Raw genomic sequence first — 27,476 nt, 5'->3', positions numbered from 1 at the left:
GTCTGTCTGCACGCCCGCTCAGACAACGGATCCTCACCCAACGCAAACGGCTTCCAAAATGTCATGTCCTGTATATCACAACAGATGTCCTAAAATGCCTGTTTTGAACCAAAGAGGCTGAGTTCCTTTTGTGTTGAATTCATTCAACGCCAGACATTTTTCTCAAATTGGAAGAGAGCCATTTTTTCGCTATTTCAACACAAGGCCTAAAGAAAATTGAGTTCACTATATAGGTAAGGGAACCGTCAGAAAGTTTGAACCCTCATCTTCCATTAGAGACCATCCTTTGGAAAAAACAGTTGAAAATACATGATTCCAAGAAAACTTCGGTAAAAACATTTTTTTGTGAAAGGATGCATTTATAGCAGAACTCTCATTCCTTTTTTTTGCATTTGTGATACATCCAGTATTGAAAAAAGGATTTCCATAAACACGTGGGCACTTTGATTGCAAGATAACATTTTATTGCAAGAACACTGAACAGATGCATGAACAATGGATGAACTTTGCAAGTACTTTTTAGCGGCGAAATTTTGGTCACCATGGAGACTGCGTTCCCTCAGGGAACCATGTTCCTGCGGACGTCCACGAAACGTCATCTCTCTCTGACCATACGATGACGATGGGACTTTGTATTTTTTTAAAAGAAATAAGATTTGTTGAAGACTTTACTGCCTATTACTAGTATTCCATATAGCGCAACTCTAAGCATACTGCTTTGCTATGTCTACTCGCCTGATGGGACGGCCTACACATACCTATTGGCCGAATAGAGGAAGCAACACTAGGTAATTGGGCTTCCTTAATATGAGGGCAAACATCTGATCGAAGCCACTCCTGCCATCTAACGGTGATTTGTCATACTGAAAGCATTCCCAGAAGCTTCATACTTACAGATGAGCAGCGCCAACCCCTTTATATTTATACGTTATGGAATTTTATGAGTTCCCACTGAGTAGTCAGCGACTTTCATGTTTACATGTGTTGCCTTTGAAATTAAATCTTTCAACTACCATAGTTTCCAAATTACAAGGCGCAACCCCCTAAATAGTATTTTGTGATACATAATAAATATATACGGGAAACTGGTTTATAAGGCGCACAGAATTAAAAACAAAATGTATCTTTTGAACAGTTTTCCAGCATGTCAGGGTACGTCTCACCATTGAGTGTTGCCCTTTCTAAGAACAATGGCGTCATGTGCAGTCGTCATCTCAAGAGACGCCAAACAGTTGTTGTAGGACATTGAAGTTCCCTACCGTCTCTTCTGATTCATTCAGACGTCTCCGCTGGAAAGGAGTTGAAACTTGTTCAATCACATCTTCTGAAGTTGAGGGACGTCCGGTTCTTTTAGATGGACAAAAGCACCCATCTGGCTATGAACTTCTGGCTCCTCTCAAAATTTCTGCAAAAACCACATTTAACAACAATCCCTGATTCTATTTTTCCCAACTCAAGCACACAAAACGCCTTTTTTTGTTAAGTCGACGCCATTAATGGGTCTGAAATGAAATACAAAATTAAATATTATATAAAAAAAACGAATGTAATTAGCTGTAAAATGGCACGACTTTTAGCTTACTGCCGTTTATAGTTAAGGATATATGGGCACTTCAAATATGCCCAAAACCTTTGGAACACCCTATGTATTAGGATTGACATTTCATCGCAAATTCACGGTGACAGGAGAAACTGGTCATTTTCATAGCTAAGCCACCAAAACTCTAGTATTTACCCCCCAAAATTAATGCTGACAGATTTATGCCCCAATACTTCAAACTCAAGTATGCCAAGCATGTGTATATGGAATTTTCAGACCTTTGTGGACAAAAACATGGACAAAAAATCTGAAACATTCAAAAAGACGGCAAAATTCTACTGAGTCGGCACTTTTCGCCACTGGGACCGTGTCATGCAAGAGACCGCGTTACTAACTCTTCAAACAAAACAGTCGCAGTGTAATACAGAACTCAGGCGGCCGCAAGACACTGCCTCCAAATTAAGGCGGGTCAGAAGTAAATGCCTGGGTTCAGATTCAACTATTTGATGCGGGTCACAAGATGACAAACTAGACTCGAATTGTGTGAGCGTTGTCTCGATGTGAACAATGGAAAGACTATTCTGTACACAGCATACTTTATGCATGAAGCCTTTTCAAACATGGTGGTTTTGTTCCTACCCTCGGAAGAGCCCTCGGGCCAATTGTTGAAAAAAAATAAACTGCCATGCCAGAGAAGGCACAAATGAGATTACGCTACCAAAAAAATACTATAAATTGCCCGTGGCTTTGTGTCAGCGCATGTCAAATCAATGAGAACAGATGTTCCAAAAGTCATTATTTGTCAATTTAGGGGGTGAGGTTGACTGAAGGACGCCACCGAAAAGTCCGCCACTTTGCGAATCCAAATGAAGACTGATTGTTAGGTTTTTGGGGAAGATGGACCCATGTGGGAAAAGTAGAACTGGAGGAAGGGTACCCCAAAAGAGGGATGACATTTAATAACAAAAGGAAGTACAAAGTAACAAACAAACAATGGTTCACAAAGCAACACAATGTCCAAATAAAACAAAACCAGACAAAGTCCAAACCAGAATCAAAGACCCAAAATGGAAATGGAAATTGTAAGGAATAAAGTAGTAAACTAAGAAGTGGGAACTAGACCACTTAAAAATGTACAAACAAGAAAATGGAAACAAAGCAAAACAGACCTGGTATGGAGAGTGGAATGAACATGACCCGACAAGTTGTGCTGTCCAAAATATCCTTAAAAAGGGTAAAGATAATAACGGAAAGGTGTGTGGATATTGAAAACACCTGTGCCCAGTTCCAAACCCGTTCGGCGCCCCTGGCGGAAGGAGGTGCACCAGACCCTAGAATAACCTCAGTTCAAAGGCCGGATATCAGGCGGGCCCAAAGAAACAAAAAAATTACCACAGCAACGGGACGGCTGAAGGTCCTTTACCGAAAAGACAGGAACCCAGGTGCAGCCGAGGGGCCTTCTCCAGTTTCAGGGGGTATGTGATGTAGGCTTATATGCGAGCATATACGATACTAAAAGTCGTTTTCATTTTGCTAGTCATTTAGTTTTTGAAAATGAATATATTCTACTATCTCTACTTTACTTTATTTTTGAGAAGTGGAAATGTTTCCATGATTTGGGTTACAGCTTGTCATTAGGGAAGTCGAACCGTTCGAAAATTAGTGCCCTATTAGAAAGTGATGAACTTTCGAACTACTGTCTAGTAATAGGCTCCTGACAATCATCTTTCACCCTGATTATGCTACGAGGACACGGTCACATCAAATCTAATTATGCCCGACGTGTTTTTAGCTAGAAGCGACCCGCAAAAAAACATCCCCGCTGTCAGACGAATGATTTATTCACATCCGATTACAAATCATGCCTTGCCAAACATGTTTTTCTTATTTTGTCCATGGAGTGACCTTGGTAAGGAAATTAATTAGTTGTGTGGTCAATAGTATATGGAAACCAAATGGTTGCACTATTAAATATGGTGGTTGCAACATTTGAGGCTGTGGGTCTTTTCCCACACTGCTTCCTCAACGGGTCTGACTTAAGGACCCACCATTCCATTCCGATGACAAGCTGCGACCCAAATAAATAAACAAATTCCACTTATTCAATTATTGGATTATAGGATTGTGCAACTTTAAGCAGAGATAGTAGAAAAAAAATTACTTTTTAAATTTTTTTTCAAAAAAACGAAATGATCAAGTACTGTATTTACTAGGTAAAAGCCAACATCACCGACTAATAGCTTGTAGTTAGTTGTCAATAAATGATTGTAATCATATCATATTCGCAGTTTTTGTATGCTTGAAGTACTTGAAAATGCTTGAATTTTTACGTTATGATTTCAAGGATTGAAAGGTGCTTGAATTTGGGCTGAAGTGCTTATAAATGCTTGACATTGTTGCCAACAAGTCTGCTTAAAAATGACTTCAACACTGATCTCTGGTGGCTTCACGTTGCCATTTGCATTTCTTTTTGGTGATTGAGGACAACTGGCATTAGTTTGTATGGCGTCGGCCCATGAAGCACCATCACCCCTTTGGGTCGCACCCAAGAAAACATTTGCATGCTACATAAATGTGTTTTACTGTAAGGAGTGTGTATCGATTATCGACATTTATTATGGGCCAGGCAAAAAATATAGGTTGCATTTCCCAGTGGTAAAATGTAATGGGTTAGAACTTCCTGCAACTGAAAAAGTTAGCTACATTTTTCCTTAACACCTCTATGGAGAGAGCTTTGTCTCAAAAGAATCTAAACACATATTGTTCAAATCCACAAATACAGTCACCATTTTCTCAAGATCTAAAATTCATGTCTTGATAAAAGCACATGTGAGATTTAAAATCACATATTTAAATCCAGATATATTTGTTGTGGCTGTGCAAAATACATGATTTACACCGGAATTCTACTTTTTATGGAACTGGAGAAATTGGTTTTGAAAGTGCCCTAGAAAGTGCTTAAATTTGGCCATTAAAATGGTGTACGAAGGCCTGTATTCAAGAACACGTCAGCACTTAAGATTCTTAACAAAAAGATAGGGGTGCGTCTTACATAAAGACTTTTCCAAATTTAAAATCAAACCAACCTGAATGAAAACGTCAAGTAGAAACATTACATCTCATTTGGGTCATTGGGTAATGATTAAATGATCTTTTTACCTTGAGAGCTGTCAAGCTACCCATGGCCAAATCAATCCAAAATCAAGGGTGCGTTTGACAGGCTGGCGAACGAGCCTGATTTTGCTCTTAACAAGGTGATGTTGAGCTATTGAGACACGTTGCTTGTAATCAAACACTTTTGGCTCGGGGCGCTTAAGCCGATGCGAGAAAAATCAAACTCTCGGATAAGATGCCGAACAGGAGAAGAGTGCCGAGAAAAAGAAAAAAAATGAGAGTAGTTTACAGTGTTGGGAGAAACATGTTACTTAGGAACAATGCCATTGCTTTTCACGCTAACCGCTACTGTAACTGGTTGTTACAACATGGCGTGTTTCCCTGCTAATTTTTAATAGCAGATTACGAATTATAATCATGATAATTGTTTATTATAAAGTCAATGTCGGTTTTCATTTTGCCCATCAATCAACAAAATACTGATAGAAATGTGATTGTAGGCTGCTTCTATGTACATACAAAATATAACTGTGAACAGTTCCAGTGACGCACACATTACCTTGACGTGTAATTTCTCCCAACTCATATTCTGATATTCTCCCTACCAAATATACTGACATTCAAGCCATATTTACAAACATAAAATAAAATCCTGACATCTAGGGGGCAGTTTAGATGTGTGTAGTAGATGTGCGTCACCAGTAGCAAATGGTAGGCACACTACTGATAACAATGTGCGGGTGGGCTTGTTATATGTACCTACAAAACACAGCTATGCACACAGTCAGTGGCGCCCTGTCAAGCACAGTTTGTTGACGTGTAATTTCTCCCTATTAATATGTAGATATTCTCCCTACAATATATACTGACATATAAGACATATTTACAACCAGGGGAAACTTTAGGTTCAGAGCTTTGGTGGTGCTGAGCACCCAGAGCAGGGGTCAAAAAACTCCAGCTCATGGGCCACATGCGGCCCGTCAGGCTTTCTCATCCGGCCTGCCAAACAAAAATGGTCAATACATAGTGACAAAATATAAAATAGTAAATATAGTAGTAATAATTTAAAAGTTTTTTGGGGTGCCAACTTTGTCCCCATTGTCCCATTGTGTGTCTGCAACAAAAAATCTACTCCAGAAATACTACAAGATACTACAAATATACTACAAAACTAAATATTAAATGTAGTACTTGAAAACACAATACATAATATATAAGAAAAATATACTATAGAAAAGCTACAAAAATAGTGCTGCGGTAATACTATGTTACAAAAGTACTATTACGGAAATAAAAATACAAAAGTACTACTACTAATACCTTTACTATTATGGCAGAAATACTACAAAATTCTACTGTTGAAATACTACAAAATACTATGAATTAAAAGTACAGTAATACTATAAAAATACTACAAAAAATTACAACATAGCAGTGCCAGGAATCATATTGACTAAACCTTTTCAAGGCAGTGGAGTATTTCAGACACAGCATTGTTCATATTTTTGTTTTACTTATTTTTTAAAAATATCTAGTGTTTTTTTCATCATATATCGTATCCTGTCCTTTATTGAGGAAAAGACACTTTTAAAGTGCTGTAATTTTGGGGGGATCCTGGGTTACTTGAGGACTCCCCAAAATAGGCTGGTTACAACTATAAAACAAAATACTGTATCAGGGGGAAGTTTATATGCAAGTATTAGGTTATGCGTCACCAGTAGTGAATGGTAAGCACTGTACTGATAACAATGTGTGGATGGGTTGGTTATATGTGTCAACAACATAGCGCGTAGGTAGAGGGTCTGGCTTATACAGGTATAACGAAATCAACAGGGCGAACCTATTTTTTCGAAAAAAAAAAAAAAAAATTAAAAAAAAATTGCAATACACCATGCCTGGAGGAAGAAAAAAAAACGCTTTGGGCATTAATCAGAAACGGGGAAGAAAATCTTCGAGTGGTTTGAAAGTTAAAGACAAAATGGATATGGAGGGTCTCGACTGTGTAAGTTTGCAAAATCTCAAGATTGCAAGATTTCACTGCTTCCACTAGGTAGTGCACACCTTTTCTTCTATTTTGATGAAATTTAATTTTAATTCATTGGTCCCCCTAGAGACATTTACTTTCACCGACTGTACCTGGGAAAAACAACAGACTTTGAATAAGAATTGCACAAAAAACAGCATAATGACATACATGACAGTAGGACTATCAGGCCGGACTGATGAGATGGGTCAGCGGGGCCTGTTGTTTAGAAAGGCAATGGCAGAGGGGATCAGGCTTTTCCCCTTTTGCAACTATTTCTAAGCCGTTTTAGGGCGTCGGCTTCAATGCGAGTATACACGGTACTTTAAGAGTAACGCACTACTTTTGGGTGTTACACAAGAACTCTTTAGATGAAATAAATAATAACAACTGATTTGTTTCCAGTAACGCGCCCAACACCACTTGTGCCCTAAAAACGACACAAATCTCAAGTCTTGCGGCAGGATGATGATGATTGTTTGTTAATGAGGACGACGTATACTTAATACCCCCCCCGCTCGCGTAACCTACTTTGAATAGACGGCTGACCTACTTCTTACGCTTGACCTGCCGTGGCTAACGGCGTCGCCGCGCTAGCTCTCATTTCCTATAAACCCCCTTCGCCGGTTCCAAACCCCCGCAAAGCATTCGTCCAAACGTGTGATTGGATGCAAATCCGGTCGAAAGTGAAAGGAAGCCAAGCGTTGAAAAGTAAATATTTCCCACAGCGTTGAAAACGTACTCTATATGCACGAGCTTGATTAGATGTGTAAACATTGAATGTCATGTTAAGAGCAGAGCTCGGTGACTCGGTTTTAATGTGAAAAGATAACAAATGTTAGAAGGCGTTACTCGTTATCAAATGACAGGAAGTCAAGTGGAAATGATATATTTTCTAGCAAATTCATTGCATTTTAGTGGAACCTTGACCATATTTGTGGGAATCTGATGAGTTTTTTGTTTGGTGGACACTTAAAATAAGAAGAATAGACACAGGGTTCATACACTTTCTTAAATTCGCAAATTTTTTAAAGAATTTTAAAGTGCATTTTCCAATTTCTCCAGTAACATTATTTGAAAAAATATTGCGTGAATCATGTGCTTTGCAGAGCTTTAACTTGAGTGAATCACTGATTAATATTTTTTAGAGACAAATCTCTTTACAAAAAGGTAAGCGTTGGGTAAAAATTATATATGAAGCCTACCACTGGCATGGCCAATAATAAATGTCTGTAATTGATATATAGTCCTTGCACTACACATTTCATAGTCAAGCCAATTTAAGTCCTCTTTCTTTGTAAGGCCCTTTATCACAACAAGTCACAAACAGACTACTATATTATATATACAGTGCATCTGGAAAGTATTCACAGCGCTTCACTTTTTCCACATTTTGTTATGTTAAAGCCTCATTCCAAATTGTATTAATTTAATCTCTTATCTCAAAATTCTACACAAAATACTCCATTATGACAATGTGAAAAAGTTTTTTTTTTTTTTTTACTTTTTTTGAGGCACATAGAAAACTAAGAAATCACTTTTATATAAGTATTCACAGTCTTTGCTTAATACTTTGTTGATCCACCTTTGGCAGCAAATACAGCCTCAAGTCTTTTTGAATATGATCCCACAAGTTTAGCACACCTATCATTAGGCAGTTTTGCCCATTCTTCTTTGCAATAAGTCTCAAGCTCAATCACGTTGGATGGGAGACGTTTGTGCACAGCCATTTTCAGATCTCTCCAGAGATGTTCTTTGGAATCAAGTCTGGACTCTGGCTGGGCCACTCCAGGACATTCACGGAGTGGTTCTGAAGCCTGGTTTCCTCCAAACATGGCGCCTGGCATTCACACCAAAGAGTTCAATCTTTGTCTCATCAGACCAGAGAATTTTGTTTCTCATGGTCTGAGAGTCATTCAGGTGCTTTTTGGCAAATTCCAGACGGGCTTCCATGTTCCTCTAACTAAGGAGTGGCTTTCGTCTGGCCACTCTACCATACAGGCCTGATTAGTGGATTGCTGCAGAGATGGTTGTCCTTCTGGAAGGCTCTCCTCTCTCCACAGAGGAACGCTGGAGCTCTGACAGAGTGACCACCGGGTTCTTGGTCACCTCCCTGACTAAGGCCCTTCTTCCCCGATCGCTCAGTTTAGAAGGCCGGCCAGCTCTAGGAAGAGTCCTGGTGTTTCCAAATGTCTTCCATTTACGAATAATGGATGCCACTGTGCTCAGTGGGACCTTCAAAGCAGCAGAAATTTTTCTGAATCCTTTCCCAGATTTGTGCCTCAAGACAATCCTGTCTCGCAGGTCTACAGACAGTTCTTTTGACTTCATGCTTGGTGTTTGTGCTCTGACATGCACACTCAACTGTGGGACCTTATACAGACAGGTGTGTGCCTTTCCAAACCATGTCCAATCAACTACAGGTGGACTCCAATTAAGCTGTGGAAAGGTCTCAAGGATGATCAGTGGAAAAAAGATGCACCTGAGCTCAATTTTGAGCTTCATGGCAAAGGCTGTGAATACTTATGTAAATGTAATTTCTTAGTTTTCTATTTTTAATAAATTAAAAAAAAAGTAAAAAAAAAAACTTTTTGACATTGTCATAATGGAGTATTTTGTGTAGAATTTTGAGATAAGAGATTAAATTAATACAATTTGGAATGAGGCTCTAACATAACAAAATGTGGAAAAAGTGAAGCGCTGTGAATACTTTCCGGATGCACTGTATACATACATAAATATATATATATATATATATATATATATATATATATATATATATATATATATATATATATATATATATATATATATATATATATATATATATATATATATATATATATATATATATATATATATATATATATATATATATGGGCAGCACGGCGGCGCAGTGGTTAGCGCTTGTGCAGCACAGTTCATGTCATGGGAACCTGTCGTGGGTTCAAATCCAGCTCCAGACTTTCTGTGCGGAGTTTGTATGTTCTCCCCGTGCTTGCGTGGGTTTCCTCCGGGCACTCCGGTTTCCTCCCACATTCCAAAGACATGCATTTCAGGTGAATTGGCCGGTCCAAATTGTCCCTAGGTGTGAATGAGCGAATGAGTTGTCTGTCCCTGTGTGCCCTGCGATTGGCTAGCAACCAGTTCAGGGTGTCCCCTGCCCACTGCCCGATGATTGCTGGGATGGGCTCCAGCCCCCCGCGACCCTACTGAGGATAAGCGGTACGGCTAATGAGATGAGATGAGATTATATATATATATATATATATATATATATATATATATATATATATATATATATATATATATATATATATATATATATATATATATATATATATATACAAATATATAGTTTAATACTACTACTATATTAGCAATATTAACGAAATATCGAAAAGACAGATTTTAATTCAGCACATCCTGTGGAGAATGATGCTCCAAGTGACTACTCGCTCAAGGTTTTTACTGTCACAGACCAGTTACAGACACAGGACCCAATAGCGCTCGTTTTCTCAGTTTTTATTAATAAAGAGGGAGAGTAGGGCTTGCTTCCACGATCCGATGGTTGACGGACAAGAGTAGCAGGAGACGCGGAAGTGGCACTTCCGTGTCGAGCGAGGACAGGCAGGAAATACAAGTCGTTAGCCGGGACGGGAGATCAAGGACGGTGTCAAGTTCGGAAACGAGATCGGCCCCGGGGTTCAGGCAGGTAGCGGGGCAAAACAGATCGGATAACGGGAAGGCAGAACGGTGCAGATTCAGGTCCGGAAACAGGTTGGCAACGGGGATCAGGCAGAGAAAACAGGGCAGGAACAGAGTCTGAACGTGAGAGCTTGCCGAGCTGGGAGCAACGGTTCGCATAACGATCTGACAGGGATCTCTTGACAGCCGGTGGTTTAAAAGGAGTTCATCAGCCAATCAGCTCTCAGGGCTGTTGGCGCCAATTGAGCAGTCACAGGTGCTCTGAATCGGCAACCATGACATTTAGAGCTCAGAGCAAGGTCATTTTAAGACTTTTGAAGACTTTTATAATGCCTTTCACAATCAAATTAACACCAAGTCGACCAAAAAAACAAAAAACAAAATTGAAACAGACAAAACACAGATATTTCTCTCACATGCATCATGTCTCGCACATATTAACTGGGACGGCTTTCATAGTTCCCAGTTCAAGTGTAGCATGCACCTGTCCTCTTGGGGGCAACCTGCAAGGGGGAATGGCGGATTATAGGACAATACGGTACAAACTAATGCCTGCTGCAGTTAATCACAGGGGAAGAAGAAATGCAATGACCAAGCACAGCCACCAGAGAACGTCATTTTAAAGCAGACTTGTTGAGAAACATGGCAACAATTTCAAGCATTTACTTCACCTAAAATTCAAGCACTTTTCAATCCTTGGAAACACATCATTAACATTGAAGCGTTTTCAAGGATTTCAAACACCCGCACCAACCCTGAATAAAGAAAAATGGTTAAGTCAAGTCAAGTCATGTTTATTCGTATAGCCCATAATCACAAGGAGTCTCAAAAGGCTGCACAGACCACAGATTATTGCAAACCAAAGACCATTATTGTACCATCCCCTGATCTAAAACCTACACAAGTCCAAAGAAAAACTCAAAAACCTCAGCATGACAAAATCATAACAAAATATTTTTCCTAAATATTGAATGTTTTTATGCCCATATACTCTAATTACTTTAATTTCAGATTCCTGATTGTTAAATAGCCACCAGAAACTGACTAAGACATATTTAGACAAAAAACACAGATCTTGACTGTTATTACACACCATAATCAAATTCAACCTTACTGTCCCTTTAAACGGCATAAAAGCCTATTAGCTAAAAACCCTGCATTTACGTTTTGGCCAACTCTAGAGCAGAGGTTAAAGTTGTTTCAGAAGTTCTTCCTTTCTAAATGATTTTTTTGTATTAGGCAAACCAAAACTCAATATTTAATACTCCTGCATTTGAGCAAAACCTTTTTAGTCTCAAGGCTAAGCGGCTAAAATCTGCTGACATAAGCGAAGCTGTATATCCTCCATAGCCTTCAATGTGCCGCCCTGATGGCGCAAAGTCATAAATCAGCCAGGGTGCGAGGGACAGCTCATGAGCTCATTGCTTTCAGCTGTTTGAGGAAGTATTAGCCTCTCTTACAAGTGCCATGATTGCTTATAGAAACAGATTTATGACCCCAAAGAGGACTGAAAAGACCACAGCTGGAAACAAAAGGAAATATTGGCCTGAAAGTTTGTAGAAAAGGGGCCTCGGATGAAAAATTCGAAGGATGCGGGGGGCCCTCGGTCGTCAACTGTCAGACGCGCTGAGATCAAGCGAATGCAGGTGAAAATATGCTAGTACTAGCATAATAAGATGATATCAGTATTGGAGTTTCTGACGTGCAGTCAGGAGAGGCAGGTGATGTCTCATCATTGATTTATAACATTCCAAATATAAATTTCTTTCTCATTTAACCTTGCAATTTTGTGATTTTTCTCTCCTAAAATCACCAAATTTTCACATGATATCATTCATATTATCAATTAATTATTATGTAACGTATGAAGATGCTGATTGGAGCATGCAATTCTCTTGCCTCATGGCTGGGGGCAATAGTTAAACCAATGATTCTGATTTGCCTCACTCCACAGCCCCAAACAATGGAATTTGTGATAGAATTAGCAAGCTAACAGTAAGTCAAGCAATGTACTTGTTTTCATAATCAAAGACTACCTATGTATCAATGCTTTTAGTCAAAAGGAGCAGTATGTAACAAAATGCTGTGCTTGGCATCTGCATATACAGAGTAAGGCACGCAGTTCTCTTGCCTCATGGAATAGGGCGATAGTGATGCAAGGACTTTCATCCCCAAACAAAAGAATTTGTTTTATTACCATAGACTTCATTTCCAAGTTAAGGTAATACATCCACTTGCCATTTTCTGCACCGCTTATCCTCACGAGAGTGGATCGGTGCTGTATCCCATCCCAGCAGACTTTGGGCAGGGGACACACTGATCTGGTTTCCACCCAATCACAGGGCACAAAGAGACGGAAAAACTTCACACGTCCACTCATACCTAGGGATCATTTGGAAAAGACATTCATCCTGGGATGCAGGTAGCTGGATTTGAACCCGGGACCTCCGAACTGTGACGTGCTAAACTCACAGCCGCCAAGCCGCCGAGCTGCCGAGCCGCCCTAAGGTCATACAATAAAAGGTTTTTATCCATGCTACAATTTATATTTATATGATATATAAGATGTGGGTTCACTTATTTGTAAAACTGACTGTGCCTCAGACGCGAACCTCACCACACGTCACTGTCTCAGATACTTTTTACACTTTGTTTATGTATCATGTTGAGATTTTGGGGTATACAAAAATACTACTGATACTACTGGCATAACGTTATCATTTTGGCTAACAGCAGCACTGAATGCTAATATAAGCACTTTGCTAAAGTTTTAATTATCATATTTTTGTACAACTAGGACTCAATTCAGCAGTTAAACTCCAAAGCTGTGGAGGTGCGGTGCTTGGAAAACAGCAATAAAGGTTCGTTCAAATTCAAATACCGTATCGAAGTATCTCTTAAGCGCTCCAACATAGGCACTATGGAGGCTATATCTATACGTGCATGAGCATCACGTCCTTATTGGTGCGGTCGTGTTGTCGCGTTGCGTGCCGCCGCTCCAGAGTCCGTGTTATTTCGGCTCCTCCTGGCCGCCTGGTTTATGGAGCTATTCTGGGAGAATTCAAATGATAGTCTTTCAGAGTGTGGTCAGCCCGTTGCGGTTCCGTATTTGTACTTAAAACTCGGAGCCTCCTACCTCGGACTTCCCGCCCCGTTCTTCATTTCTGTTGCATTCTTGATGTGCAATTTTTTGCGAACTGCGTTTCCATTTGGAGGGTGGGAGGGACCAGTGATATATACAGAAGGGATGTGACTAATAGAGCAATACTACACTACAAGAAAAGGGGATGCTTGAGAGACTGGACGACCCTCTAAGAAACGAGACACAATGAGTAGAAAATAAAACATGGCAGGAATGTTTTGTCAAGCAATGTCCTGTCCTTCCAGGCCTCAGTCAATGCTTCACACCCCATTTTTACAGGACTTAGTAGGACCTATCCTTCTTCACAAGGTGGTGCTGCTTATTGCTCTCCAAATGTCCTGACCCATTTGATGCTGCCTAAATTCCATCCATCCATCCATCCATCCATTATCTTCCGCTTATTTGGGGTGGGGTCACAGGGCCAAAGGCCTCAGCAGGGAAGCCCAGAGCTCCCTTCCCCAACCACTTCATCCGGCTCATATAACGAGATCCCGGCCTAGAGACAAAGCCTTTACAGAGTGTCATGGGTCGTCTCTGGGGCCTCCTGCCAGTGGGACGTGTCCAGATCACCTCTCGAAGGAATCATCCAGAAGAGAAGAGGCTCTACATCGAGTCCCTTCTGGGTGACCAAGCTTCTCTAAGGGAGAGCTCAGCCACCCAGTGGGGGAAACTCATTTCATATAGTCCTTTCGGTCATGACCCACAGTTCGTGACCACAGAAGAAGGTAGAACTGTAGATCACCGGGAAATCAAGAGCATTTCCTTCTGGCTCAGCTCCTTCTTGAAATGAAATGAAATGATCTGCATTTATGTAGCGCTTTTCAAGTCAATGACTTCCCAAAGCGCTTTACATTGTGCTTCACATTTCCCAATAGCGGCCGTGATCTGTGCAGCCATGTAAGGCGCTAACCTGCTTATTGTGGGTAATTGGGGGTTCAATGTCTTACCCAAGGACACTTCGACATGCAACACGGACAAGCCGGGATTCGAACTGGGATCCCTTAATCCTAAAACGATAGCTCTACCTCCTGAGCTACTGCCGCCTCTTCACAATGTCGGACAGTTACTTTGTCTGCTTCGCGGCAGACGTTTAATTTTTTTCAAAATGCAGTTCTGATTTGGTCTTTTCCTGTACTAAAGGTAGGGTACATGTACAGTATGTAGCACCTCTTTGCATGTTGCCAGTCTTCTGTCTTATCCCATTAGCCGTTTTGAATCAATTTCGCATATAGTTAGAATGCAGCACTATAAGATTCAATCTTCATTTCTTGTCCTGTGCCATGAGATACCCGTACTGGTCAGATCCTTTCTTTAAAATGTCATGTTCATATCCTGTCCATTGGCTTTACTCTGAGTATTTTTAATGGAGTACAGGGCTACATCGTTCAATTTCAGTCAAGTCACATTTATTTGTATAGCCCTTAATCAAAACATGTCTTAAAGGGCACAAACCACCATTAAAACATACCCTGATCTGAAATCAACTTTCCACGTCCTTACTTCAAAGTGTTAAACAATACTTTGGGCATTTCAATTATCGTGTCCTATCCGCTAGACTATTCGAATACCTTTCTCATAAAATACACCACTACCAAAGAAAATTATCCCGTCTTGTTATTTTCTTTAGTTTAAGCTAAAACAAAACTCATCACATCCTTTCTTCAAAGGGTTTAACAGTGTCTAGCTCACTGCCTGGCTCCTAACGCACGAATCGCCACAGGATCTGAAGCACATCTCGGATCTCTTCCAATGAGTAGGGTATAGTTTTTTGCTGTGTGCATGAACATATCTAACAACACATTTCAACACTTCTTGTCGTCCCCTCCAATTGCTACCTCAACCCGTCGAGCTGCCTAACTTTTTCGCTTCTTGGCTTGATTAAACCCCGCGCTTCTACAGAGCCTTCAGTATTGTTCCGCAGCGATCGTTTCATCCCTTTTTCACCCGGACCCAAAAATACTCGAGACGGATCAGGCCGACATGTTTGCGCCGGCCTAACAGATGTGGTAAACATGTTAGCGTTCAAAGCGGAGCGCGCTCCGCTTGTCAAAACCGAGATCATCGACTGTGATTTAGCATCCAACCATATGTGCTTCCTATATGCGCTCGGCAAGCCTATGCATGTATTTTTTTATCTGCGCGTAGCCGTTTATAGGACGGGGAGTCTTATTTGGTCACGTGTTACGCTACGCCGTACTCAACCCTGTCATTGCTACCAACCGATGAACCAAGGTAACGCTAGATATTTTAACGCGAATAGAAGCTTAAAGCATCTTCAAACACATGCTCGTAAATCATCACAAATGACCAACGTCGCGTGACATCATCGCTAAGCTTTGACCCAAAAATAGTTGGGCTGAATCTGCCTGACACATTTCATCGTTAGAGAAACTAAATTTAGAGCCGGTAGAGTAAGATTAATGGACCCCTTTTGCAAAAAGCTCTTCTTCTCAACTGATCTGACTTTAGGACCAACCATTTCACCCTGATGAAAATAAAATAGAAATGTCCACTTTTCAAATGTATCCAATGAAAGGATTCTCACAGCTTAAAGAAGATATGGGAGAATATTTTTAGCTTTTTTCACAAATAAAATGTCCAGAAAAAAATAAAATGACTTCAAGTACTAATGGTGTTGCTTCCAAACCAATAAAATTAATGTTATGGAGTGACCAGCCCAAACTTGTGGGGTGATATCAATGAAGCTTTTTTGAAGCAAAACTAAGAAATGTAAATGAATCATGGAGTGAAATAACAACTCAAAGGTGCCACAAGTTGCTTGACGCTATAGAACACAGATGTGAAGCCGTTCTAAAAAACTGTGGTCATGCAATTAAATATTAGGGTTGCTTCATCCTTTTTTTTCAAAAATAAAATAGTTTTGAGTTTGTACAGTCAACAGCAGACACTGCATTTTTTTTTAACAAACCCTTTTGAACTATTTACCCAATTGCACAACCTTCGGAGCGTGCCTATATGAATGCTAGGTCTTGTTTGTTTTCTGAGAATCTACTGCACCTACTAGTTACTTGTTTGGCATGTAACAATAAAAAATATACTAAAAACCAGAGATATTCTGGTTAGTCACATTGCACTGCTATTATTTTGAACACCACTGTATGTTTCTCACATATAAGCCTACATCCCATGTAAGGTACCCCCTAAAACTGCTTTAAAATAACCACATACCAAAAGAAATTCAATATTGATAAAGCGTGTACCTAAACATTGATAATTATTTAATGCTGTGGTAAACGAATGAATGAATGAATGAATAAATGAATGACCTTTATTGTCATTATACAAGCATAACAAAATTGGAGGGTTTCCCCTTTCAGTGCTAGTAAAACAAATCAAAAAGATAAACATGTACAAAAAAATAAAACATTAAAAACAATGTATTCATCATATAGAATTAAATAGCTAAAAATAAACAATTTTTAAACCTTCCAGCAGCGCTTCAATGTCAGACACTCGTACGTCATCTTTGCATTTCGCGATTATTTCCTTGACTTGGCCGTTGTTGTCACTGTTTTCAACTTTTCTTTCCCTTCATCACTAAGCTTCGTGAAACCCATTATCATCGGCAGAAAAAGGAAATAAAACCAACAAAATCACAATAAAATGAGATGGGGTCTCCTAAAACATGCTGTTTGACTGAACAGAAAGAAGAGATCGAACGTGGCATAATCGCCATCTAGTGTAAGGAGTGTATTGACCCTTGTTTTTCTCTACATTTTAGCATTATTTTGCCAAGTCAAAGTCCCGCCACCCACTGAAAACGGGTCTGAAACCCACTTTCGGGTCCAGAGCCACCAGTTGATAAACACTGCTTCAAATCATACACATAGGTTTTTGGATCTCTCCTGCCTCACTCTTTCCTCGCGTCCTTGACTTTCCGTGTAAGGTTTTGGCCTTGAACATTGCACGGACGGAAAAAAAGGATTTTCAAAACACCAACATTGGCTGACATTCCGCTGCGGTCCGTTTTTGTGTGTCCGCATAAGTTTTTTTTTTTTTTTTTTTTGTAAAAGGCATCGTATTCTTCCGCCTCCTCGAGCTAGAGAATAATAAAAAAAAGCCCTGCTCGGTTTAGTTGCATGGTTACGCACAATAAATAGATAAATATGCATAATTATGTAAGATCGCTTTTGGCTGAAACGGCGACCGGGAGTGCCACTGCCAATGAAACGCTAACGTCTCAAAAATTGCATCCGGGCCCGAAAAACGCTCGGAGCTTCCATCAATTTATAATTAATACACAGTGCGTTCGGAAATGTCAGAATAATACGGATAAAATAACAAACCTTAAAAAAAGTTGCAAATACAATATATGCCCTGAGGATCACAGGCAGTACGATCCACGATGTAGATATTTCCGATTTAAGCGTAGGAATGCCGGTGTGGGGGAAGAAGTTTTGACTGGCTTCTTATGTTTGGATGTAAACATAAAACGCGGGCTAAATGCTAAAAACGGTTTGTCATTGAATAGTTTATTCTTTCTACTATTGGACAAATGCAAAGGAGATTTCATAGGATGCCATTGCCTTATTCAATCTCACTTTAGTTTGAAAACTTTCTAACTGGTACCGTGAGTAAAAACAGTGTGATAATAAGATAAATAGAATGCCTTTTCGTACAATAACTGTATCACTGGCGGTCTTGCAGTAAGGTCTCGACACTCTCATTGCCGCTTCCTAGGTTTGATTCCCTTTGCATACAATGTTTTGCGATTGTGGTCAGCCGTGTTTTCCGGCGGATCAATCCTTGCAAAAATGCAACAGTATACCGTGAAACCTAGTAGTCCTGAAAACGAATAACTACTGCAAGCATTTCCAATTGTATCTACCGTATTTTCCGGTATATACAGTTAGAAGGCCCACTTTTGAATTTGTGGCCTATTTGGGGTTTTTGTTTTTTTCATGGGTCACAGATTCCTTAACTGCTAGTCTTGTAGGGCCACCACTTCCTGGTGGTGTGCGAGTATAGCCTTCTGGCCCCCATCCCTTTACAGCCCTGTTGTTTGGGTAGGTGTTTGCTGCCCCATATGAAACAGATCCTACTGGTTTTCATGGTTACCTGTAGCAGGGGAGGTCTCCTGATTTGAGCCAGAAACAACATCATCTGGTCGCTCTTTGTTTTCGGTGTAAAGCGTCATCCCGCTTGTCCGGGATGAGCCGGACCTCAGCATGTGACGATACTTATACTAGGGGGGAAACCTTCCTGTTCCAAAATAATGAATATTACATTGAACTATCACATTCAGAAGTATCACATTGAAGTATCACATTCAGGTAGAGACCGATATATTAGCTCTTATCATAACATTAGTTCGTTAATCAAGCGTGTGTGATTGTGATTATCAGAGAGCATAAAAGCACACTAAAGAGGAAATCTGAGTGATTAGCTGTTACCATAATATACTAGATCCTAAATTACTGGGAAAAAAAGGGAAGACGTTTGCTCCCCCCATGAAACACATACTTTACTATGCTTTCCATAGATACAAGTAGCAGGAGAATTCCCCTGATTTGACTCAGATACAGCACCTTCATCATCTGGTCGCTATTTGTTTTCATTGTAAAGCGTCACTTCAGCATTGGCTTATAATGATACTGGAGGAAACTCTCTTGCTCCAAAATGATGAGTATCAGATTCAAACAACACTAGATCCTTAAGCACAGTGAAAAAAAGGGGATGGTTTTGCTCCCCCACATGAAACACATAGTACTGGTTTCCATGGATACCAGTAGCAGGAGAGGCCTCCCGATCTAACTCATATAGTCAAGAAAATACGGTACATTACAACTTGAAATCCCAGCTCCAAACATAACAAAAGTAGCTGAATTAAACAAATCCCATCCAATAACATCGAATTTCCGACCGTGACATTTAAACTAATCCGCACAAACGCTACTTTGCGTGCTTAAACAAAAAGGTCAAAACTCATTCATTCCCGAGTTCTCAAAAATATCCGCGGCGGCGTGCGAATCGACAAGCCGGAAGAGGACAGAAGAGACGGGACCGGCTGTCCGCCTCGCTCCGTCGGCCATCGCTCATCTCGGATCAGCGGATGCCGGCGCGGAGGACATTCCGCTCGCCGCCTCTTTGGCCTTTTGCGGACCCCCCCCTCTTGCTCCGAGCGCCCCTGTGAAAGGGGGCTTTATCAGAAGTTCTGAATGGCGCGAGTCCACGCCGAGACTGCCACAATGGGCCCGTCATCGGAGGCGAGCAGAACCCGTGAAAAGCGGGGACAAAAGAGCCTTTTGGCTGAGGGACCCACCGACCCCCGCCCCCGTTTTACACTTTCTAAGCAGGCAGGTGCACCCCCCCTCTCGGGATTCATACAGTAGGGATTTGCCAGACTTCGTTTTTGGATATCGTTCCCAAACTCGCGCTCCCGTTGGTCGCGTTGGCGCACGAAGACTACTACTCCCTTCCCCCGCCCTCTCCTCCGTCGACTTCAGGTTAGCGGGTGCACGCTCGTCTTCGGTTCCCAACATGACAAAACGCCTCTGCCTTTTCCAGGTTTGAGCTCACACTTTTGAAAACAAGCGTATTCATGTGTGTTTACATGAGGGCTGCAACTAAAGATTATTTTAATCATCGATGAATAAGACGATTATCCTTACGATTTATCGATGAGTCTGACATTTTCAAAAACGATTTGTTAATGTCATCCTATATTCTTATATACTATACTATATAATTTATACTTGCACCCACGAGCTGGGGATCGTCGGTCACGGGTAGCAGATCGCTGGGCACTTCCGTGTCGAGCGCAGGCAATGTCGAGAGCGAGGAAAAACAGGTTGATGGCCAGGACGGAGGAGCAAAAACATAAACGGATCCAGAAGAAAGGTCGTCAACGGGAATCAAACAGAACAACAGGGCAGGATAGAGTTACAAAAGTTTGCCTAGAGTGTAGCATAAGTTCACAAACGATCCGACGAGTGCTGTCAGGAAAGCGGGGATTTAAAAAAGAAGAAGCAGCCAATCAGTGTCCGCGGCTGTTGGCGCCAACGGAGTAGACTCAGGTGCCCCGCATCAGTAATCACGACAGATTCATTATTGCAGACGTAGTTTACATCACGCGGCCTATTTTACGTCAATTTCGCAGGTTGAGCGCGAACTCTTACAAAAAGACAACATTGAAGGGACACTGTGTAATATTTGACCCCTAGATGACGCTATATTGTGTTCACAGGCCTGGGTGTTTCCACAAATCGATCCAGGATCTGAAGCCTATCACGGATCTCTTGCAAATGAGCTAGGTATTATAGGATTCTTCACGGTCGTCGTACCACTGGGGATGCAACTCTGGACAGCTTTTTCCACTGCTGATGTTTCCTGGTCTGAGTTTTGGCCGTTGCAAAGCTGGCACCAGTCCATTCCATGATTTTGTTGGCCCAGTTTTTTTTTCAGTTTTCCTCTCCTGCCCCCTTGGACAGTGGCCTGGAGAATTATTTTGGTCAGTCCTGAGGATATTGTGATGTGACCTCACCAAGTTTCCGTCTGTGCACAGTAGACAGCAGATCTTTGTCGGGTCCGATGTACCCCCTGATGATGTTCTGCACTGTTTTGTTTGTCACATAGACTATGTAGCTAATAACTAGAAGATTCCTGTAGCCATTGCATCTCCATGGCCTGGAATTCCCTTTCCAGTTTTATTGTGAGTGTCCATGTCTCGCAAGCGTAGAGGAAGATGGGAGTAACCAGCACTTTTATGAGTCTGATCTTTGATTTCACTGCTATGTTCTTGTCTCTCCAGATGGATTTAAGTCTGGCAAGTACGGCTGTGGTTTAACATACCCTGGCCATGATTTGTAGTTCTAACCTCTCTCCTGATATGACAGCTCCAAGATATTTAAATTTGGTGACAGTTTAAGCTCTTGATGCTGATGTTTGTGGTGATATGTTGGGGGTTATTGGTCATTCTTTTTGTATTTTTCTATGCTTATGTCCATTCCATTCAGGATTGATGCTGTGTACTGGCAATTGAACAGATCTCTTAGTTCCTGTTCTTAATCGTGTTTAGAATACTTGTCCCCTTGTTATTTAGGAACCTTTTTCAATTTTGCAGAATTTAAAAATTATGTTTTAATTTTTTTATTTTTTGTAGATTAACCTATTCTGTGTTATCCAAGTAGTTTATTTTAATATTTTAATTATTTTAAGTAATTTTGTCACGACCAGCACCTAAGGTAGACCCAATCGAGTAACGTTTTCTCACAATTTTAGTGAAAGAAAGAGGAAGGGCAGCGCCCGATGTTGGCTGGACGCGGGAAGCAAGTCGCTCTCGATGGCGGTGTCAGGGACAGAAAAACTTATTGGCTGGGACTGGGAGAGCAAAAACGTGGTCGGGTCAGAAACGGTTCGTAAGCTGGGACGAGAGAGGAGACGTGGTCGGGATCAAAAACGGGTCGTAAGTGGGGACGGGAGACCAAAAACGTGGTGGGGATCAAAACGGGTCGTAGCCGGAGACAAATGGGAGCAAAAATGGGACAAGCGGGTGTCAGGGTCGAAAAAGGCTTGCCTTGTAAAAACAGAGGTTCACAGACGGACTGACAACAGTTGATTGACAGGACTGGGTTTAAATAGGGACAGGGAGCCGATCAGAGCCCGCAGCAGTTGGCGCCAAATAAGCGGGCACAGGTGATCACGACAATTTTTAGATGAAAACATATCTAACAATTACAATTTGAGGCACTACATTAGCTTAATGATCGCAATTAATTTGTGATGTAATCAATAACAACAAAAACACTTCTTGCCAGTATTATTGCATTTAAAATAGTTTGATATTTTAAGCAAAGGATTCATGAAAATATTGAAGTAAAAAATAAAATTACCTTATTTTGCGGACTGCAAGGCCCACTTGATTATAAAGTGCACCCTCAAAATATTTCTCTCTGCGCTTTTTGTTTCATAGATAAGGTGCACCGGACTATGAGTCACATGAAATTAAAACTAGAGTTAGAGCTACGATTGCATTATGCATAGTTAGGAAATGTGCTTTCACAACTAAATTTACTTTATTTGTTCATAAATGGTTACTGTACGTACAATCATATCAGTAATATTAACAGCATTTTTGGTCTATAAAGCGTGACTAATTATAAGGCGCACTTTCTTATTTCTGGCAATATTTCATTTTTTCAGTGGGGGTTTGTTCCCCCACAGGAAACAATTTTGGTTTCCATGGATACCAGTAGCAGGAGAAGCTTCCTGATCTGACTCTCATAGTCCGGAAAACACGTTATTCAAGTTTTTTAAATCTTATCAATTCAAGTCAAAAGATGAAAGAACAGGGTTCATAATCTTTCAACGTTAAATTTGAAGAAAATACTTGATATCTTTCTGTGGTAGGCCTTGCATTTCACACCTAGGCCATTAGTACACTGAATTAATCCAAACCAGTTGTTGCTGCAACACATATAAAACACATCAACAATAACCATACAAAATTGCAAGATTGTTTCGATTTATAGCCATATTTTATTCACCAAAAATACTTTTTATTAGTGCCGAAAATACATTCACCTTTCTTTCCTCAAGATTTTAATTTTCCTGTCTCACAGATTTTCAGTTGTGTTTCGGTTCCATCAAGAAATTCTTTTCCACTGCCATTGAAGCTAATACTGAAGTTCAAGCCCATTCTGTTCTATATCTGGACACAGGGGATCGTTTTTCCTCACTTTTCGTTGTTAATGTTACTTCCCCCAGCCAATCATAGTTCGTAAAACTGCAGACATGTTGTTATGCCTTTAAGAAGTCTTAATCTGATTGCCTAAACCAGCAGCTTTATTTTATGCCTCAGGGCCCGCAGAGCTGTTTGTGAAGGCCTCCGGGTAGATATCTGACCCTGGTCACAAGTAATGGCTGAAATGTAATTGGTTAAATGCTTGTACAGTGGAACCTCGGTTCTCGACCATAATCCGTTCCAGAACCCTGTTTGAAAACCGATTTGGTCGATCACCGAAATCATTTTTCCCATTAAAAATGATGTAAATAGTTTTAATCCGTTCCAACACCCTGAATGTTTACCTTGAATGTTTAACGTAAAGCTAAGCCAGGCTAATCGTACGTTCGCGTTATAGTAATCTTCCGTACGAAAGATTATTCTAACATGAACGTGTAAAAATAAAAAAAAGGATAAAAAAAAGAATTATGAATAGGATTTCTTACCTTTGTGGTGGTCAGCAGAAGGTAGACGGTGGGGAGAGGAAAATCATCAAAAGTTTTTCAACCTCTTCCAAAACTTGCGGCCGTTGCTTGCTTATAGCACTCACTCCCTTGGCCACATCACTAGATTTCACAGCCTCCTTATTCTTTAGTATCGTACTGATCGTAGATTTAGCCATGCTGTATTTCCTAGCAAGATCAGACACACGCACACCTCCTTCATATTTTGCTATTATTTCTTTCTTAAATGCAATAGTTGTACGCACTACTTTTCTTTTTTCACCTGTAGCAACTTTGCTGCTTGCACTAACTTTCTTCGGAGGCATAATTAGGGGCTAAAACACTTGGTACACCTATATTAAAAGCGAAAGCAAAACGAAGCACGTCCGCAAGCGATAACAGTTGGTCACGAAAAGAGCGATCTACACCCGTACGCCGCTCAGCATCGCACCCTAGCGTACGCACTCACGCATTACCGGCGTTCGAACTCCGATTTTTTGACCGAACAGCGAAGCAAAAATTTCTCGGAATTTTTGGTCGGACTCCGATTTGTTCGAACTGAGAGGCGTTCGAAAACCGAGGTTACACTGTGTATGAAAAGGGTGAAAGTAATGAAATGAAGATGACCGACAGCCTAGAATTATTTAATGAGTATTCATGGATAGTATATAAATAACATCATATGTTTAAGATATATTTTTAGGCCGGCAGAGAAGGCCTCGCCCACCTTTGTAGTCCGGAAAGTACAGTATACAAACCATTTTTAAAATTCTATTAAATCAGATCAAAACATGAAGGCACAGTGATTATAATCTTACAACATTTGATTAAAAAGAAATTTGGTATCTTTACGGTTATACGATTATTGTTAGCCTATTAATTAGGATTGATAAAATATATACGTTGAGATCAATTACTTAAATGGTTTCCTAGCTGCCCATCCCGACAGGACGCCTGCAAGCCACGCGACCCCTGTGGGGTCTTTATTTTCCCCAAATGGTGATGGGATAGCTTTAGCCATGGCTAATCCTCGCCGCTCGTCCCCACAACTGGCACAACAGCTGGATGGTTCTTTGGCAGCCTTTCCCTGACCCCCTTCCTCTGCCACATATGGACACCATCGAGGATGATGGATTTCTCCTGGTGGGCTTTAGTGCGCCCGACTTAAAGCTTTGTTCATACCGCTCCAAATCATTACACTTGACTTTTTAAAAAAAAATGGCATTAGCCCAGGATTAATCCGGGGTCCGTGTTGGCTCTTGGGCCAGTGGGACCAGGGATGCTTCATATATTAAAACGTCCTGCCGGCTGACCTACTGTTAATGGACTGTAGGTTAGAGATAAAAAGCTGTGGGTTTCAATAATGTGCTAAGTGTAGGGTCTGAAGCTAGATATTAAACACAGTGATGTACATGAGAGGATTGATCTTTTTGTTTAAGATACTGTAAAAAGCCAGTCTTTTGGGTCTGTTGGAATTTTCTTTATTGTCACTGGGAAACTGTTTTTCTTCAATGAATGAGTTACTGTGTTTAAAATGTTACCCAAGGCTAAAACCGATCTAACTTCTTTAGGAATTGTTTTACACAAATATTTTTTTTTAATTTGAGCTTTAAGTTGAAAAGCGCAGCAAAATGATACTACATCTGGGTTTCTCATGAAACTTCCTGTATCGCCAGTTTAAAATAAACAGAGGCATAGACAATGGCTGACAGGACTGCATGTCCAATTCAATATATTTCGAATAGTGTGTCTATGATGTATAAGCAACTATATCTCGTAATAGTCCAGACAGATTGACAGTTTACTCCTTTTATTTTCAAGTTATTAGCACATAGTCTCAATGCATTAATTGTACTTTTGCAGTTTTCACCATCCAGATAATGGAATTAAAGCTTCGATAACATGTCCCCTGTGGTCACGGTCCTTCTTTGGTTGCTTAGTTTGATTTTCATATCGATGGCTAAAATAACAACGAAGTGAACATCAATTGAGCTGGTAGAAAAACATTCTCAAGTGGGCAAGACTCAGAAATTAATGGCGTAAAACGTGTGCCTTAGCTGGAGGGCTAGTTTTTTTGGGAGGCTCACAAATAATTTGATTGTAAAAGGATTATTGGGGGGTTTATTTTCTCTCTCTTTCTTGTATTGTTTATCAACTGTGCATTGGGAAACAACAACAAATTTAATTCATTTCCACAACAGTTAAACGAGAGAAAGCTCATGCAGGTTGGAAAGTAGCAAAAATAGCATACAAACCCTAATCTAAACGATTAATTTAAAAATGTAAAAAATGTTTTTGCTTTTTATTTTTTTATGAACAGGCTCGCCCCCAAAAAAGGGACAGAGGAGATGAACGCTTCTCACTTTAGTCGGGTCATTCTGACAAGTTGTGAAGGAAATGGACCTATGTGGGGAAAGCAGGAACGAGAGGAAGGGGTGGTCCAAAAGAGGATGGTATTTATTTACAGAACTAAGACCAAAGTACCGACCAAACAAGTAGTAAAAAAAAAACAACTATCAAAAATGCCCGAATTGAGAAACCAGAAAAAATAAACAAACCTGTCACTGAAAGAATGCAAGGAAGTCACAAAGAAAAATAGAAAATAAAACTAAACATGACATTGTAACAGGCGACAGGATGAAAGTGGCATGGAATGGCAATGCTCGACAGTCAGAGAGCTGTAGAATTAGGGACCGATGTGTCTTGGTTTGGCCTCAGGTGTGTCCAGTTCCACACCCGGTTGTCGCCCTCTAGGTGAAGGTAGCGCACCAGACTGTGACAGAAATATTTTAGTCAGATCTCATGATTCATACATTTTAATTGAAAACGTTTGACAGAGGTTGTGCTCACTCCACGTTTTTGCTAAGTGAACAAAAACAGCAGCACCTACAGATTATGCAGCTGAAGTCGACCTGCTAATTATCTGCAACAGCGCTAACGTAAACAGCAATTTTGCAGGATCTCTATGGAAAGGATCGCCGTACGCTAAAGCCATTCGATGTTGCATCACATCAATGGGGGGTGGAGTTCAAACGCCCAAAGGGGATACAGATCCGATTTTGATTAAAAATTTAGTTCAAATTCTGACCTGTTTGTTTATCAAGTGGTTGCTGTTGCACGTGCATACGCGTGTTAAGAAAATCAATGATATATCAAAGCCGCTTAGCCACATGGGCACAGGTCACAGCAGCTGCAAAGCCTCTCATCCCATTTCATCCCGATATATTAATATGTATATTGTATCTTATCATCCTATAGAGTGCCTAGTGAAAGTATCAACCCACACCCAAGAACTTTATGACATTTTGCCACAACTACAGCTTCAAACTTAAAGCTAAAAAAAAAGGGAATATTTCCTAAGAGTGAACAACATGTGAGATACAATCGTGAGGTGGAACCAAAGTATATCTAGATAACATTCTTTATTATATTCACAACGGAAAAACGGAACAGTAGGTGTTGCAAAAATATTGGCCCCCTGTTCTGTCAGCCAAGCCTAATGACTCCAGAATTTCCCGATGATTTCTGAATGATCTAATGTCGGCTTAAATGCCTCACAATGGCAGCGTTTCAGTTTAAATAAACCTGTTCTAGAGAACAGACAGAATTACAAATACCAAAGAACACGAGGCAGGTCCGAGATAAAGTTATGGAAAAGTTCGAAGCAGGAATGGGATACAAGAAAATTTCACAACACTTACACATATCCCGTAGCACTGTACGAGCAATAACATCAAAATAGAGAGAGCATAAAACCACTGCAA

At 40.5% G+C, this 27,476-nt stretch overlaps 1 protein-coding gene across 2 annotated transcripts in view; it reads right to left on the bottom strand.

The window, feature by feature from the left end:
* Positions 1 to 1,194: 1,194 nt before the first annotated feature.
* Positions 1,195 to 27,476, bottom strand: part of efna3a (ephrin-A3a) — a 117,749-nt gene continuing 91,467 nt past the window's right edge. The window contains exon 5 of one of the 2 annotated variants that reach the window (XM_088329273.1): positions 1,195 to 1,405. In XM_088329273.1, the coding sequence (XP_088185399.1) occupies positions 1,377 to 1,405 (29 nt within the window). In that variant the 3' untranslated portion in view covers positions 1,195 to 1,376. Of the gene's footprint in view, positions 1,406 to 26,027; positions 26,486 to 27,476 lie in introns of those variants that run through there. The other variant, XM_088329274.1, reaches the window with a different exon arrangement.

Source organism: Urocampus carinirostris, chromosome 2, assembly GCF_059441175.1.
Source record: "Urocampus carinirostris isolate Australia breed hairy pipefish chromosome 2, RoL_Ucar_1.0, whole genome shotgun sequence".
Classification (NCBI taxonomy): Eukaryota; Metazoa; Chordata; class Actinopteri; order Syngnathiformes; family Syngnathidae; genus Urocampus; species Urocampus carinirostris.
The sequence above is the reverse complement of the archived record's forward strand: the minus strand, read 5'-3'. Positions and strand labels throughout refer to the sequence as shown.